The following is a 19,014-nucleotide window of genomic DNA, read 5'->3' as shown; positions in this document are numbered from 1 at the left end:
TTATATATATTGTTCCATTAAAATCGGTTTACATACATATATTGGATACTATATTTACCTACAGCTAGATGTAATAATCTATAAAATATAATAACGAGTTTAAAACAAATTTATTTTAGTTATTTTAGAACCACCTAGAACCATTTATTGTTTTATCTATTCAACTCATTTATGTACCGGATCGACACGCATATCTCAAACTCCTGAGAGAATTTTTTGTAAGGGTCTGATAAGGATTTTATCAAGTAAATCAGCAACCGGATAAGGTAAAGGTCAGGATAAACTGACAAAGATCTGATGGGGATATAACATAAATCATTAATGAGGTCCTCAGCAGGTTTATCCTAAATGATCCTTATCAAGAGATGATATGATTCTGATCAGAAGTGCCTCATAAGATCCTTATAAGGATTACCTTGTAAGGTTCTGATCAGGATTACTTTAGATGGTCCTAGCACATTCATGATTAGATTTTCTTTCTGGTTTGTATGGGACTAAGAGGTTCATACAAGCAAAATTCATTTTTGAGATTTCTTTGTATGGACATTATCAGGAAATCATTTATTTTATATAGGGTTATCCTGATGTGATCCTAGTGTGGACCTCGTCAGGATAACTTGATAAGGAGAAGAAAGGTGATCTTTAGAGATTCCTTGGATGGACATTTATTTTCAATAGGGTCAACCTAATGTGATCCTAGTGTGGACGTTGTCAGGATAACTTGATAAGAAATATTTTTCTCTTTAGTAAGGTGATTCTGAGAGGTTCTTTATTCAGACATGATCAGGGAACCTGATGGAAATTGCACACCAAGCGCGAATTTCATCAGGTTTTCCCTAATAAGATTAACCTTGTTTCAACCTGATTAGGTGTGTGATGTTTCAAGGAAATGAGAAGATAATTCTAGTTGGACTTTGGTAATATAAATCTATTAATTGATATAAACCATTTTTCCAAGAATTCGTGCATAAATACCTGGTTCCCAAAAGTAAAAAACCATTTTTCATTGAGTTACACACTTTCCCAAACAGATCGAAACTATCACGAAAATTGTGAATTGCGGAATAAATACTTGCACCATTCACTGGTTTCAAAAGATCTGTCGCTTCTGAATGATCTCACCTTTCAAAAAAATCATGATCAGGAAACGTTTTTCATCGAATACGTTAATTATTAATTAAGAACATCAGAGATGTAAAGGTCAGGTCCCAGAAGTACCTGACCCAACAAAAAAAAAACACAAACATCATGGACAAAAATATATTTAGTTTTCAACGTAATCTCTTTTTAACTCCATACACTTTTCCTAGCGATGTTCAATGCCCTTTTTATAATTAGAATCGTCAAGCTCCTCAAAATAGTCATTACCTCTTCATTGTTTGACCACCGAGCTATTTTTACAAGTCTTGGAACAGAAATTAATCCGAGAGAGCTAAATCTGGCTAATAGGGTGCATAAGGTAGCGATTCAAATTTTAATTCATTAATTTTTACCGTTGCAATAACGGATGTGTGAGCTGATGCATTATCTTGATGAAACAAAACTTTCTTCTTAGCCAAATGAAGCCGTTTTTCTTCACACAAACGTTGTGCATCTTGCAGACGGAACGGTCTATTCGTTCTTTGGAGCCGGTTCTCCTTTTTCAGTCTATTGTTTTGATTGTTTTTTTGTTTCGGGTGTGAAGTGATGAATCCACGTTTCATCCATGGTTATAAAACATCGCAAAAAATCGGCTTTCTTGTTCTTTCTTTGCTATTGGGAATTTTTCTTTTCTTTTGTCTTAAAGCGAAGATTCAGACTTCTTCTGGAATACGAGGACCAGCTTTCTAGCTATCTTTTCGGTTACCAGCATGAAGATGTTCTTTTGGTTGGTGAACATTCTCTTCAGTCTCTTTTTTCCATCTTCTGTAATTACGTAGAATATGACCTATTATTGTCCGTAGTAGTTCAACTTAGAACTTAGTAGGCGGTTCTCATCTTGACTTTTCGTCCATGGATATGTTTCTGGAAAACATTGCCAAACACTATATGGAACGACACTGTTTTCGTTCTATTGTGAGCAAATGCGGTACCCATCTTGTGCACAGCTGCACTAGTAGATTTTGTTCAAAATTTCTGGAGTTGTCACCTCATTCAGTCGACCACTGCGATGCAGGTCTGCACAAATTGTAGGACCTCGTTCAAGCACTGCTACCCATTATTTTACTGATGATAACGTAGGAGCAGTTTCACCTAGAGTAGAATATAGCTCAGCTTTTATTTTGGTTGAGCCAAGACTTTTCAAATATCACTATTGTCTCACATACGATGACCAATTTCACTGAAAACATTCACTATTGGTGACTACCAAGCAAATATTAAACAACGTGGCGTCTTCAAACTTGAAACATATACTGTAAGATTGTGTACTTTCTAATATTTTTCAAGCAACTACCGCCATCTCTAGGTCAGGCCAGATACTTCTGAGACAATCCTCGAATAATGAAATCTTTTTCAGGCCATAAAATCGTCACTTTCTTATCGAATGACATAAAATATTTAACACCTGGAATTTTGGCAAAGTATTCTTGATTCATTTTGATTAATTTTTTGCCAACATTTCCGTCATAGAATGAAATCTTGGTTATTTCCATCGATCATATCTGAGACTCTAATTTATTTTCAAGAATAAAATCATACCGAAAATTTTATTGAGAAAACTATAAATGATATGGCATTTTGGTCTATTTTCAAATTAGAAGAGTTACTTAATTTGCATGAAAAGAAATATCTTTCAGTCGAATATGAGGAATTGAGCGCTGAAACCCATACTATCTCATCTTAAAAGCATTTTGTGAATATGGCACGTTACTATACGTCGGAGAGCAGACAGCTATTTATCATAGTTCTCATGATCTAACCTGAAAAGAGCAAACGAAGGGAGAGGGATTGTTTATCTTTCCTTAACAGACTTATTACTTGCCGGGGTTCGGATAAAGCCGTTTTCCGCTTTCTGAAAGGAAACCAAAAGCACAAGAAAATCCAATATGCGTTATTTCGTTCCATATAAGCCACTCACCTTAATGAATTAAATCGTTGTAATAAAGGAGGGTAATGGTTTTTCAGGATAAAAGTAATATTAGTGCGGTGCTTTTATTTAATACTATAAGTTCACCAATCACTAATATATTTTAGATATTGCTACGTTTATCGGATAAAGTTCTTGGATACAATTGTTAATTTCATACTTAAAACTTTATTAAAACACTTTAACAACTAAAACTTCACAGCAATCTTTTTAACCATTCGAATTGTTGGTATACTTCTACTAGTTATGGATAATTCCTTTTAGAAACATCTGAAATAATAATTCACAAGCTGTTACCCAATTACAGATGAAATTATGTTTTATAGAGTCCACCACATTAAATGACTGGCGCTGATAGATAGTGTGCGGCTGTATACTCGTCACACTATTATACCTGGTTAAAAAAATGATTTCTGGTCAATTTCTGACAATTAAATATCGAGAATTTGATAGTAGTCATTTCATGGTAACCACCTCAGAGTGCCATATATTTACTCCACCGGCACCGCTTCTTTCACTCCTAATAGTAAGGCTAGAAATCTGGTGATGTTAACATCTACCGGTGAACAGACTCAATCGACTTATTTCGTTTCTTTTTCGCACTTATATCTCAGGGAATAGTCAGAAGACCGTCGGAGCTATATCCGGACTGTGGAAGATGTTGAAGGGTTGCAATGTATCTGCTGTTGAACTTTAAATGATGAATCCGCTGGCACGTTTTTTTTTTTGATGAATAATCCATTGCTCTGGTCGCCCATGCACAATCCCAGCCAACACCCGAACGGATTAAAATTCATAAACGCTTTTCTGTTGTGTGCACTGTGCTCGATTTACTAGGCTTTTTGTCACGAGCTTCTCTCATTCATACACACTAAAGTCGGTAAAAAATTTCTTTACGTATTGTAGTAGTAGACTCAGAGTCAATGCCTGCCAGACATACGTTAAAGAATCTTCTTCTTCTTTAGTTAGGACTAGGTCCTGTATTTTCATCAAAGGTTTGCCAGGAGTAGTTGGGATGCTGAGGACCACCTTTCATACCACCTTATAGGTGGTCGTCCAGGAGGTCGAGTTGTGTCTGGTTTCTTTTCCTTTACAATTTTTGCTAACCGTTCATTTGGCATTCTGTCAACATGGTCTCTCCATTCTCTTCTGAGGCTCCTTGCCCATCTTACTACATCCTGAATATCGCACATGTCCCTCATTTCTTATGTCCTGTTATTGATCTCAGGGTTAAAGAATAAAAAATGAAAATTTTTTTGCGTGTTCTCACTGATGTAGGGAACAATGTTTGGGGGTTACAAACCTTGAGTAACAGTGCCTTCGGTAGGTATCAGGTAATCAAGGTGCGCAGTACCTGAGCTCTCTCACATTAAATTATAAAAACTGAAATTCACACAAAGTGTTCAAATGACTATACTAAGTCATTATTCAAAAGGCCAGACCGTATCCGAGGGGTCTAACACTCCACCAGACACGGTAGAAGGTCAAATGCGCTGATAGAGCATTGCTCAGGTACAAGAATGCATTTTAGAGAGTATTCCTACAGTTTAAATTTTATAATTAACAGTTAGGTAATTGATCGCCTTCGAACCATTTAAAGCCAAATTGGTTGTCATCATTGACCATCCATTCCTAATCTTCTGGGTTGTAATGCTTGCAATATATTTTGTTCATAAAACGTGCTGAATGAGTTCACTCATACAAGGTGGTAGATTACTCACGTCGAAATTTCTTAATTTTATTTGAAATGATTCATTTAGATCTGCAGCTGTATAGATGTAAATTCGGTATCAATAAACAATTGGAGTTGCGCTGCATCTACATCATATATGCCTGCTACATTATATAAATCACAGATGAACTGCTGGACCGTGTTGAAAGCGATAGTTGTTTCCTCTTCATTATGAAAATCAACATTGGCAAAATTAGCAAAGAGTTGTTGATATTTTTCTTTTTTTCTTCAACAATCTAAAAGGCTTGACTTTTTTGAAAAAGCAGGATTATAATCACATCTTGTCATAGCGTGAAGTGCAGGCAAACTTTTGCATATTACATTTCCTTGATTTTTATGAATTGTTGTGAGATCTATGTATCTTATTTTATTTCCATTTCGTTTATGTACTGGATCGACATGCATATCTCAAACTCCCGACTAGAATTTTTTGTAAGAACCTGACAAGGACTTACCTATCAGGTAAATCAGAAACCGGATAAGGTAAAGGTCAGGATAACCTGATAAAGATCTGATGGGGATGTAACATAAATCACTAATGAGGTCCTCACTAGGTTTATCTTAAAAGATCCTTATCAAGAGATGATATGATACTGATCAGAAGTGCCTCACAAGATCCTTATAAGGATGACCTTGTAAGGTTCTGATCAGGATTACTTTAAATGGTCCTAGCATATTCATTAGATTTTCTTTCTGGTTTGTATAGGACGAAGAGGTTCATACAAGCAAAATTAATTTTTGAGATTTCTTTGTATGGACATGATCAGGAAATCATTTATTTCATATAGGGTTGTCCTGATATGATCCTAGTGTGGACCTCGTCAGGATAACCTGGTAAGAAGAAGAAAGATGATCTTTAGAGATTCCTTGCACGGATATAAACAGGAAAGTCTGAAGAAAAATTCATTTATTTTCAATAGGGTCAACCTAATGTGATCCTAGTGTGGACGTTATCAGGATAACTTGATAAGAAATATTTTTCTCTTTAGTAATGTGATCCTGAGAGGTTCTTTATACAGATATGATCAGGGAACCCGATGGTAATCTAATTTATTTTTACTAGGGTTATATTGATGCATTCCAAACGCGAATTTCATCAGGTTTTCCCTAATAAGATTAACCTTGTTTCAACCTGATTAGGTGTATGTATGTATTTTATTTCCATTTGACCAAGTATTATAGCAGCGATGTTAGTATCGCTAGCTCTAATAACGATATTCGCCTCATACTCGATGTTGCAAAAATGATATACAATTTTTGTGTCTAGTTCTTCATGATCTCGACATGTAAGATCTTCAAGTGAATGCATTTCAATTTATCATCATTATTAGTAACGAACGAATGACACTTTTGGAAATTAACATTAGCTACTTTATTGCCAATTAATGGAGCAACTTCATCACTTGCCCAATGTAATATGAAGAAATCAATACGAGCTTCCTTAAATTTAGAGTTTTTCAATTCGTTTGTGAGACCAGAGGGTCGAACTTGATAGGTCCAGTAATGGTAAAATCCACTTTTGAAAATTCTTGACGGAGACTTCTTTCGTAATCTTTGATTGATGGCGTGAAATATTGATCGAATATTATATCAATTCGCGATTCATTAAAATTACAAAACTTTTGTAAAATTTTGTTTGGAGATATATGCGAACGTCTCTGGAACTTCTGTCATAGTATGCAATAAGAAGAAACCATCAATTATTACATCTATGTGAAGAGGTGATTGGTGTTCAATTCCTTCTTCCAAATGTTTCATTAATGCAGATTTTTCAGTTTTACAAATAGTACAATCTAGATGACGACACATAGACATAGGCACTGGTGTTATTGGATATGAAAGAATTTTAGATATATCGATATTAAAATCTATTGATAATCCAACCATACGTCCAAATAAATCTGGATATTTATTTCTTGTATTTTATCTCCTATTTGAACTTTCTTATTCTTCTCATTAACCACAACTAAAAATTTTAAATGGAATATTTTTAATACTCTCAAATCTACTAATATTTGTTCGACATTCAGTTATAAAAGTATGTCTTCCTTGATCGCCTATCTTCTATAAATCCAAAAAATTTTCTACTTGATTAGACGCTGCTTTACCAGTGGAAATGTTGATTAATTGATCTGTAGGTATTGTTTGACTTAAAGGATTGATGAATTTAATAAAAGTGGTAATAAACGTTTGCAATTCTGTGCATTTATATTTCTATGTACGGAATAAATAACTTTTTCCGTATTAAATTCACTTAACTCAACAGTTAACAGTTTTCTGATGCTCTCTCATGTATAGTTCTAGGTAGGTTTTATCCAGTCTAAGGGAGTGTTTAACCCTTCGAATATGTTTGGTTATTTAAAAATAATGGTATGATAATTTTTCAGTAATATTTGACCTTCTACCGCGTTCTACCGCGAGTGTTAGATCCTTCGGATAGGTTTGACCTTTTGAATAATGACTGGTCTTGAAAGAGCTCAGGTACTGCGCACCTTGATTACCTGATACCTACCGAAGGCACCGTTACTCAAAGTTTGTAACCCCCCAAACATTGTTCCCTACACTAGTGAGAATACGCAAAAAATTTTCAGCTTTCATACTTTAACGTATATCTGGCAGGCACTGGCTCTCACTAGCTGCCAGGGCTTTCCAAAATTAGACTCCATTATGTGTCTTCGAACAATTCCCATCTTTCTCGACATTATTGTCTCTTTTTGGAACTTTTTCCGTATCTTAGTGACCAAAATAGTCCTTAAGTAGTGAATCTTGATGATAAAGCTAGAAGGATTCCAGGTTATGTTGAGTTTAGTTGGTGTGGCTCTTTTCTCATCTCTTGGTATTCAAAATACTCCTCTAGTGGTCCTCTGTCCTCACTACTTCCGTCTTTTATCTTCTTATTCGTTATTAGAATATCGTATAACTATTCACTGATTCATTTTGGATGTTGTACTTGGTGGGTTTAGAAGATTTTCTGATACAGTCTCTACAGATAATGAGATGTTGGGTTAAAAAAACATAGACATCTTAGATACAATCTCCTCTGCTCTTGTCTCTCTTACCACATTGAAATCTCTTCCTATGTCTTCTCTTATCTCTTAATATCCAAAATAGACTTTTTCCTCCCTTTTCCTGATTATATACTTTTATTTTACCTTTCCCTGATATATCATCATCAATCATCAATCAGCATCAATCGCTGTTCTATCTACCGTCGTCTAAATTTCTTCTCAATGTTTCCATAAACTCTTCAACGATATTCAAGATTTTTTCTGGATCTTGTATCTCTTAATATTCAAAATAGTCTTTTAGTGACATATCGGTCATTTTCCCATCAATATAGATTCAAAATTATTCTTCATTTTTGTCATTTGCTTTTTACTAGTTATACTATCAATATTATCAACATTATCGTCTGTAGTTCATTGTTTATTGCAATCTTTTTTTTTATAAAATACGAAATTTCTTTTACCTCTAAATTCGTTATTAATATCGTTTTGCGACGTTGACGATCCTTAATATTACCTGAAATTCGACTCAGATTCTAAGGAAACATTTTTAAATAATTAGATACCATTAAATTACATTATGTATGTTTGTTTCAGGTGAAAGAATACGAGCTGAGCGAAGTATTTCATCACGAAGAAGACGAAAACCAATACGAAGTTTTGAAAATGGAACATTTACCTCACAATTCTATAAACGTTTTTAATGGCAATAACGATATTCAAACAGCAATCGAAGAAGAACGAGAAGAACAAGAATTACATCCGAAGCTAAAACCGAGACCAAGAATTTTCAAACAATTCACTTTATCGACTCCATATTCGACTACGCCACTAAAAAATGATTTTTACGCTGTGGAGGACAGAATGTCAAACACGATGTAAATAATAACATGAATTTCTTATTTCTTGGACCTTTTGATACGTTTATGTTTCTAAATAGTGTTAATTTTAGATCTGTTCTGTTTTAAAATAAGTTTTTCTTCAATAATTTTTGAAAGAAAGATAAAAAATTGATTTTAAAACAGGAAAGACATTTAGAAGCATTAATAATAACATTTACATAATTATTAAATTTGCATTTTTGATTTTTACATATTGTGCTTATAACGAAAGCACTTCTTATCAAACATATTTTAGATTTTTGATAAATTTATAGTGAAATATTGCCTTTTTTGACATCTATTCTTTTCGATGCGCCCTGTATAATATGTTCAGTACGTCCCCTCGATAATATATACCCTCTGTATACTATGCGGGGGCGTACGCCCAGCGGAATGGTCGCTATCTCATATTTTCCCACGCTGTGCAAAATTTTTCCACGTGGGGACATCCCCTGCTGTTAGAAAAATATCATCATAATCACTTTTTCAGAAAAACGATGGAAGGTAGACCAAAATAGACAGGGACACATCGACTTCACTGCCTTTACATATTTCATTCTTCGTAACGCCATTTCTATGGAAAATTTGAAGACCGAAGAGTTTTGCGAACAGGAAACGGAAGATCTGATTGAAGGAAAAAGAAAATTTTCTAAAAACAGACAGTAACGAAAAGATGGAAGGAGTAGTAGTAACTTTGACAATTTTGATATTTCTCGTTTCCAAAAACACGATTTTGGAACAAATACGTGAGAAATTTATGAAGGTTATATGGAAATTTATAGCAGAGCAGCATAACCATATGGCGACAGACAAAATGGAGACTCCAATGAATAATAATTGAAACAATTGAACGCTTGGAGAAGATCGTCTTGGTTAAACCTTTAATGTCTGGTTTATTAAATACCATGAATAGAGAAGTCTATCTAAAGCATGTCATAACGCAGTTCAAAAAAGTGATCAATTCGTTAAATGCATGAATTCCTCACCAATACCATTGTAGAAACTCAAAAACTAGTTAGACCTATATCAACCTATAGAATAACCAGTATTTAGAAGATTATTTCCACAGTACGAGCTCTAATCGTACAAAGCTCCATGTCTTACATTCGTCAACTACAAAGAGGTTTTCGATCAAATTAAACAGACATCATATAGGTCAGATTCAACGATTATTCGATCACTATAAAAGTGATAGTGAACAAAGAGGATTCGATTGCTTATTCTCCTCGCAATATTGGAATAATATTTATAAGAAGCTGAACTGCGAAGGCAGAAGTGTTAAAGTAGAATCAAGGCACCTGCGACTCCCAAAGAACTTTCAACATGCTTGAAAACCTGAATATAGCATCGGGTATAACCATGAATCTTTCTTAAATTGAGACGGCATCCCACACTATGAAATTCGCTATAAAAACTGCCAAATTTTAAAATAGAATCAGGTTAACTTGATTTGCTTTCCAAAAAAAAAAAGGTTTACTAGTTATGTGCTCTTCCAATGACTTCCAAAACTTTCTAAGTATCTATTAAAAGTAGGAGCAAGTTTCAGTTATTTGATCGAGTTTCGAACTGATTCGTTATTTGAAATGGAGATGGAACAGCGTTTTTAGCAATGTTTCGATTTTATTTCATCCTTTTTTAGGAACGCGGAACACCTCTTACATATCTATTAGGAGGCAGACGCAAGTTTCAGTTATTTGATGGAAGTTCGTGCTGATTTTTGCATGTTATCATAAAATGTGTTCCAAAATGAACATCATTTGAACTGGAGATGGAACAGCGTTTTTAGCAATGCTTCGAATTCATTGTACTGCTGTTTTTGGTGGGTCACAATGAGTTTCATCCCTTTTTGAGAACGTGGAACACCTCTTACATATCTATTAGGAGGCAGACGCAAGTTTCAGTCATTTGATGGAAGTTCGTGATGATTTTTGCATGTTATCATAAAATGCGTTCCAAAATGAACATCATTTGAACTGGAGATGGAACAGCGTTTTTAGCAATGTTTCGAATTCATTGTACTGCTATTTTGGGTGGGTCACGATGGATTTCATCCTTTTTTGGGAACGTGGAACACCTCTTACATATCTATTAGGAGGCAGACGCAAGTTTCAGTTATTTGATGGAAGTTCGTGTTGATTTTTGCATGTTATCATAAAATGCGTTCCAAAATGAACATCATTTGAACTGGAGATGGAACAGCGTTTTAAGCAATGTTTCGAATTCATTGTACTGCTGTTTTGGGTGGGTCACAATGAGTTTCATCCCTTTTTGAGAACGTGGAACACCTCTTACATATCTATTAGGAGGCAGACGCAAGTTTCAGTTATTTGATGGAAGTTCGTGCTGATTTTTGCATGTTATCATAAAATGTGTTCCAAAATGAACATCATTTGAACTGGAGATGGAACAGCGTTTTTAGCAATGCTTCGAATTCATTGTACTGCTGTTTTTGGTGGGTCACAATGAGTTTCATCCCTTTTTGAGAACGTGGAACACCTCTTACATATCTATTAGGAGGCAGACGCAAGTTTCAGTCATTTGATGGAAGTTCGTGCTGATTTTTGCATGTTATCATAAAATGTGTTCCAAAATGAACATCATTTGAACTGGAGATGGAACAGCGTTTTTAGCAATGCTTCGAATTCATTGTACTGCTGTTTTTGGTGGGTCACAATGAGTTTCATCCCTTTTTGAGAACGTGGAACACCTCTTACATATCTATTAGGAGGCAGACGCAAGTTTCAGTCATTTGATGGAAGTTCGTGCTGATTTTTGCATGTTATCATAAAATGCGTTCCAAAATGAACATCATTTGAACTGGAGATGGAACAGCGTTTTTAGCAATGTTTCGAATTCATTGTACTGCTATTTTGGGTGGGTCACGATGGATTTCATCCTTTTTTGGGAACGTGGAACACCTCTTACATATCTATTAGGAGGCAGACGCAAGTTTCAGTTATTTGATCGAAGTTCGTACTTATTTTTGTACGTGATCATAAAATGCGTTCCAAAATGGAGCGGAGCACCACATTAAATAAATGCGCCGATGTAGTTTAAGCTAACATTGCCCTAACGTGAAACCAATGATGATCTCTCCAACTTACTACATTTTCTGTAAAAATTACAAGGACATATAAACAATATTTACTGAACTCGTAACATTAAATGGCTTTGAGACGGTAAGTTTGATCAATAAATGTACCTAGGAATGAAGATACATGCAAAGATAAAGAAGACGATAATAAACAGTTTTAATTGTGCTATAAAAGTCACAGAAATATACGACAGAATTGATGATGTCCTATCATAAATCTTCTAGAATTAAATCAGTGATGAATTTCTATTGTTATGGATAATTTAACTATAAAGATTTTATCGTGGTACTAAATGAATTATTTTTATTTTCTCGACTTTTCTACCCCATCCCCTTTAACTGTTCCGAACCATTTTACGACGATGCCTTTATTACGTAAAAATGTGGCACTATAACGCTCGGAAGATATCATTGCATTCAACAAGAGTTTTTCTCATTCATTTTCCTTTTATTCGAATAAAAAGGAGCTTAACGACAAGAGTGTGCATGAAACAGATAGAGAGTGGATGGGTTTATCAAATTCATCAACTTCTTGAATAAGAAAAAAACAGCTGATATTAATTTCAGTTTTTTTGTTTGAAAATCGAATAGTTAGACTGGTTCTCTGCTGCGCTAGTGGTAACTTTGGAATAAAAAAACTGTTTGTTAGTGTTAAGATTCTATGGACTGTGCACAATTCGCATAAAATGTTCCAGAAACTCGTGAAAGCGTAAAGGTGCGTCATACAAACTCCATCCATCAAAATCGTCGGTAAATACTACGTTTGCACGACTTGATCAAATACCTACAAGCCTCAAGTCTTCACAAACGCTTGTGAGTGTGCTAGTACCAATATATCGGACGTGTACGTTGGAATTATGTTGTCTATTGCAATCAGCTCAACATCTTTTTATATAATTGTATATAAAAATAAAAAAAGTGAGAAGTTTGGAAGAGAAGAAGTGGATATTCAAAATGCATCTTGAAAGCGACAATTCACAAGCGTCAGGTGTAAATATGTCGCAAGCGCTTGCCACCAGCCCTCATTGAAGTGCGTTCGAAAATCGGTACTAGCTCGAGTCGACGATAAGCTCATCAAACATCCAGCTTACGCGCTTAGATTTGTGGACACTTGCCAAGCATTTAACCGTAGCATAACTGTTAGAATTATGGCAGACAAACTAAGTATCGACCAAGAAACCGTAAGGCAATCAAGAGGAAGCTCGGTGCAAAAATGGCCGTTAAAAAGTTTTCAGAAGATTAAAAACGGTTGCTGCTTGGGCTCTTTATTACAGTACTACATTGATCAAAGTCAACAGTGGCTATCACAAAATTATCCAAGACCAAAAAAAGGTCACACAATTTTAAACTGGAAACAATGATAATCTGCTTATTGGACAACCACAGGGTCGTTCATAAGGAGCTAGTTTCACCATCAAACAAGGATTCTAAGAGGAAGTACTTGATAGAATTTGAAAAAGGGATCAAGATAGCGATCGATTCAATCGAACATCCCTCCTATTCGCCAAAGCGACTCTTTTTTCCTTGCCAAAATCAAAAACGGCGTAAAAGGAACGTGAATATGACGAGGATGCTGCTGGAGGTTCTAGCCAAAGACATCCAGGATTACTGGTGAAAAACGGTAAAAATTGCGGCTAAGATCAAATTAAAGCTCCAGCTCATCTTATTGAAGACCTCAATGTCCTGTTTAATATATACAGTAAAAAAGAAGACTAAACTATCTTGACTTATGCCAACTTATTGGAAAAGTAGAACCTAGAATCGGATTCAGAGACCATATTCAGATGGTACTAGTCCCCATCGAGCGCGAGCTTAAAAAAATCGTCTTACGAAAGCTCTGTACAAAGATAATTCCGAAAAACCTTTCACAAGAGCAAGTAGTACACTTCCAAAGTTGCTACAACACCTGCACTCCTGCAAAATTGCTAGAGTCCTGTATTAGTGCGAAAAGAGATAACGTTAAAAGAAAGTATGATAGATACGAAGATATATTGAAAAATTCTTAGCCTACTATAGAGCCAAACAAAATTTCCTTGTCAAAATATTTTATTACTCAACATATTCTCCTCTTAATTGGATACATTTATTACAACGAACCTGCAACGTCTCTAAAAAAGGTTTCTTTTTGCTCTGCAAACCAGACCTCCATAGCTTTTAATACCTCCTGTTGGAAGAAAATTTACGACCTTTTAAACTTTTTTTTCAGTTGAGGAAAGAGCTGATAGTCGGAGAGAGCCAAATCTGTTGGATAAGGGGGGTGTTCTAGTAATTCAAACCCTAAATCACGAATTTTTTGCATGGCAGCATATGATTTGTGTGCAGGGGCGTTGTCCTGCGAAAACAAAACACCTTTGGATAGCTTTCCGCGTCTTTTCTCTTTAATTTTTTCCCGTAGAGTGGTCAGTAATGTCGAATAGTTATCTCCAGTTATTGTTCTACCCTTTTCAAAAAAATCAATCATGATTACTCCATAGTAATCCCAAAAAACTGAAGCTGGAACCTTTCCAGCAGATTTTTGGACTCGAAACTTCTTAGGTGTTGGAGAACCAGAGTGTCGCCATTCCATCGATTGTTGCTTTGTTTCTAGATCGTAGAAATGTACTCAAGTCTCATCCATAGTAACAATTAGGTTTAAGAAGTCTACATCGTTTTCAAATCGAGCATAGATCGAACGCGATGCTTCTACCCTTGCACGCTTTTGGTCAACATTCAAACAATTGGGGATCCATTTTGCTGCAATTTTTCTCATGTCCAAATTGACGTGAACTATATGATGAACGCGTTCGTATGAAATATTCAGTGCTTCAAATATCGGTTTTTTTCGGTGTGATAAAATTGATAAAATCATGTCATGAACTGCATCGATATTTTCGGGAACTAGCACAGAAACTGGCCTCCCCGATCGGTCATCATCTTCAATGGAAAATTTACCTCTTTTGAAGCTTGCAGTCCAATTTTTCACCATCGCATACGAAGGACATTGATCACCAAGGGTCTTAATCATATCTTCGTAAATCTGCTTACCACTCAAACCTTTTAAATACAGGTACTTAATGATGGCTCTATACTCCAATTTTTCGATTTTCACAATTACGGTGGACATCTTTTTTCTTTTAATTTATTACGTAGCTCTGGTTTACTTTTTTGACGTCAAACTTTACACTGACACTTCTATCAAGTTATTGTTCGTTGCTATGGTAACGCAATATTTTGTTTATACATGGAACTGGTCTGGTCTAACTAGATATCAATACATTCTCGTATAATAGATAATTTTACAACATCAGTTTCATTATTTAAATGTCAGACATCGTATTATATTATTCATATACAAAATATTTTCCTGCCAAAATACCTTTTCTTCGAAGATCTGTCTTTGGTTCCCTCCGCTTTATGATAAATTCCAATGTTCTTTCGGCCCATTCATTCTTATTCTTCTTTTTCATTCCATAGTTTCCGAATGTGTTGCCTCTAGTGATGAAATCCTGCATGTTTAAGATATTCATGCGATACTTATTTTGATATCATTAACATATTGATGATCTCAACTTTCAGCTCTTGACTAATTGCTAAAATTGTTTACAGTTTTTCGATAATAACTTCTAGCTAAACACTTCAACACCTACATCTTCACTTTTCGTTTATTTCAGAAATCAAGGAGACGACGTCGCAACTCCAACATCTGCGTCAATTCCTGCAGTTTTGCCACGAGGAAATAAAAACGCCATAATGCACAGTATAGCCGATTCGTATATGGCTCATACAGAAAAGAAACACAAGAAATACCACAAAGTTAAGAAAAGCTATCCGAAGAAATTCCGTAAGTGCTTTTACGTAGTATAAACATTACAGAAGTTTAATTAACATTATTATTGCTATTAGTAACATTATTATTTCTTGCTTTAGGTCCACCACGTGATTGCCGAGTTTCCGATTGGTCGGCATGGAGCGCATGCAGCAAATCTTGCGGCATCGGAGAGATGCAACGTCGCCGAGAAGTGACTAAACACGCTAGAAGAGGAGGACGACTGTGTCCTCCGTTGGTGGAGACGAAATGGTGCGGATCTGCAAGATCATGCAACAAACAATACTTCAATTGGTAATTAAGACCTTTTTTCACCTGTTGAGTGTATATCTGTGTGAATAAATACTGTTCTGTGATGGTGCCCTGTTTCGGACTTTTCGAGACTACAGCTTCAGAAAAGCGCGGGTTGGGTGGCCACGACAAACGATGAAAACTTGAATACACATCAATATTATAAGTATTTTTAAAAGATAATAATTAATTTGTAAGAAAAGACAATCGACTTTTTGCTATAAAGTATATTCAATTTTTTTTTGGTATCCTATTCACGTTGGGTACTGAAATTTGTTTTTTAGGCATCAGATAATTTGGAAATCCACTTAAAACTTTCACTGTATGGTAACTTGAATGTTTTTGTTGGGAATAGAAAATTTTGAGAAAGACGTTTAGGTGCCTTATTTTTTAATTAACTTTCAGCATTTTCAGGGCATGATTCTGATAGAAATTTGTAAAGATCGACACTTTCTACTTCAAAATTCCACTTTTATCCAATTCTGTTCACTGTTTATCATTTTGTTAGCTCATACCCTATTGATTTGGAGTTTTTACTTTGTTTTTACTCATGTCACTTGCTTTTCATCCATTTTCTAAAGATCCCTGCAATACATACATACATAAGTAATATACTACTTTTTTTAGTTGTTAACCACATCATTAAAATTAAAAACGTATTTTTCTCTGACCACCAAATTCTTGAATCACTTGTTTGCTTTCATATGTTTCATTATCTCGATGAAACCACACTTTATTTGAATCAAATGCTTGATTTCTTCGCTAAAACCGTGCAATAGGTTCGCATAATACTCGTAGTTGATAGTTTTTCCTTTTTCAAGGTAGTCAATGAGAATTATCCCAAGCGAATCCCAAAAAAACAGACACCATAACCTTGCTGGTAGGTGGAAAGATCTTTTGAGTCGGTTCTCCCATTGTTTTGATTATTTTCTTCGTTTCGGGTGTAAAATGATGAAGTCACGTTCCATCCATGGTTTTGAAACAGCGCAAAAATTGGGCTCCATTTCTGTGAAACATTGCCATCCACTCGATGGAAACATCATCAAGTCTCTGTGAAAATTTCCAGTTAATATACGATGTACGGCACTTTTTGAAATGCCTACTATATCGTCCAGCTCGCGTACTTTCAGTCGACGATCTTCAGCATTTCTGGAGTCGTTACCTCATTTGGTCGACCACTGCGATAATGGTATTCGCAGGTCGTTCGGCCTCGTTTAAACTCTGCTACCCAATATTTTACTACTGATTGATTAAGTGGAATTGGAAATCCACTTAAAACTTTCATTGTATGGTAACTTGAATGTTTAAATTTTGAAAAAAATGTTTAGGTGCCTTATTTTTTACTTCGTTCATCATTTCCAAGGCATAATTCTGATAGAAATTTCATTTGAAAAGATCGACATTTTCTACTCCAAACTTCCACTTTCATTCAAATCTGTTCGTTGTATATCTGGAGATTTCTTATCTTTTTTACACGTGTCATTTGTTTTTCATCCATTATCGAAATATCCAAGCAGTACGTACAAGGCAGACATTTTTTGCGTATAAGTCATACACTACTTTTTTTTAGTGGTTAACCACATCATTAAAATTTCTGGAGTATAAACATATTTTCCTTTGACCTCCAAATTCCTCCAACTTTTTTGCTTTAGCTTAATTTTAGTCTTTTTCATATATTCCAAGTGCGACTTTTTTGAAGATTGTGAACTATCATCATATTATTTTGTGTTATATTTATAAAAAGTTGAATGGTCATTGTTTTTCTAGTTTTTTCACACTATCCCATATTTCTCTATGTAGTGAGTCGGATGCAACTTTTAAATCTATATATGTAACATGTAATTATTATTTCTGTTCTATTTTACTTTCTATTCAGCTCCTTAATGTATATGTCATATATCGTTTGTTTCTTTTCTCTATATTCAATTTTTTCTTTCTCCATTTCCTCATTTATGTCTCTGTAATTCTCATACATTAGGTCTGTTCTTTTTACGATGATAGCCTCAGAAATACCTAGCCCAACAAAGAAAAAAACACTTTTTCTTTTTCTATGTTCAATAAATTCGATACCCGTTTCATAATAAGAATCGTCAAGCTTCTCAAAATAGCCATTAATTGCTGATATCACCTCTTCATTCTTGGATAATCTTTGACCGCCGGGCTGGGAACAGAAAATGATCCAAAGGGACTAAAACTGGCGAATAAGGAGCATGAGGTAGCAATTCAATCCCCAATTCATTAATTTTGGCCATTGCAATAACGGATGTGTGATCTGGTGCATTGTCTCGATTAAACAAAACTTTCTTCTTAGTCACATGCGGCCATCTTTGCTTGATCTTTTCGTTCAAACGTTGCAATAAGTTTGCATAATATTCGCCGTTAATGGTTTTTCCTTTTTGAAGAAAGTTAATGAAAATTATCCCAAACGCATCCCAAAAAAACTGTTACCATAACCTTGCCGGCAGATGGAACGGTCTTTGTCTTCTTTTGAATTGGTTCTCCTTTTTCAGTCCATTGTTTTGATTGTTTTTTATTCCGGGTGTGAATTGATGTGTCATATTTATAAAAAGTTGAATAGTCATTGTTTTTGGTCCTGGGAAGACCCTCCACTTAACAGTTTTCTACTTTTTCTACTCAGTCTATTAGAATCCTCATATCCAATAATTTGTTGATCGTGCAGACAAACATCACTTTTACAAAACATGTGTCTCACATTTTTTCGTAAATCTCATCATTTAGTTGCTTATTTTAAAATTTCTAAACGAATAAGCGCGATGAAACGAGAAATATAAATTTTTGTAGAAAATTGACCGTTTTACAAAAAACATTTATTTAATTAAATTAAGCGTCTCAAAGTTATTCATGTCCAAACTTAAATGTGCATTGATATAAACCGTTTCGGATATTTAATTTACAAGATTTCAATTCAATTTATAAATCCCGAAGGAGTTAATTCAATTTTCACTTTCTGTTATAAAACGTTTTTGTCAAAAAGAGAAAAAAATATTTGATTTTTTTAACCACCCTATTATTTATCGACATTATTGATTTCAAAGTAATCCAAACGACTTTTTCCGAATGAATAATTCAAAATAATATTTTGGAAAATGAACATTACTACCATTTATCATTCGTACAA

At 34.8% G+C, this 19,014-nt stretch overlaps 1 protein-coding gene across 1 annotated transcript in view; it reads left to right on the top strand.

The window, feature by feature from the left end:
- Positions 1-17,648, top strand: part of LOC130448922 (spondin-2) — a 380,956-nt gene extending 363,308 nt beyond the window's left edge. Inside the window, exons 5-7 of the mRNA XM_056786525.1 lie at positions 8,402-8,682; positions 15,430-15,599; positions 15,686-17,648. Coding sequence (XP_056642503.1) covers positions 8,402-8,682; positions 15,430-15,599; positions 15,686-15,882 — 648 coding nt within the window. The 3' untranslated portion in view covers positions 15,883-17,648. The remainder of the gene's footprint in view (positions 1-8,401; positions 8,683-15,429; positions 15,600-15,685) is intronic.
- Positions 17,649-19,014: the final 1,366 nt, after the last annotated feature.

This window comes from Diorhabda sublineata, chromosome 9, assembly GCF_026230105.1.
Source record: "Diorhabda sublineata isolate icDioSubl1.1 chromosome 9, icDioSubl1.1, whole genome shotgun sequence".
Lineage (NCBI taxonomy): Eukaryota > Metazoa > Arthropoda > Insecta > Coleoptera > Chrysomelidae > Diorhabda > Diorhabda sublineata.
Note: the sequence above shows the minus strand (reverse complement) of the source record. Positions and strands in the feature narration are given on the sequence as shown.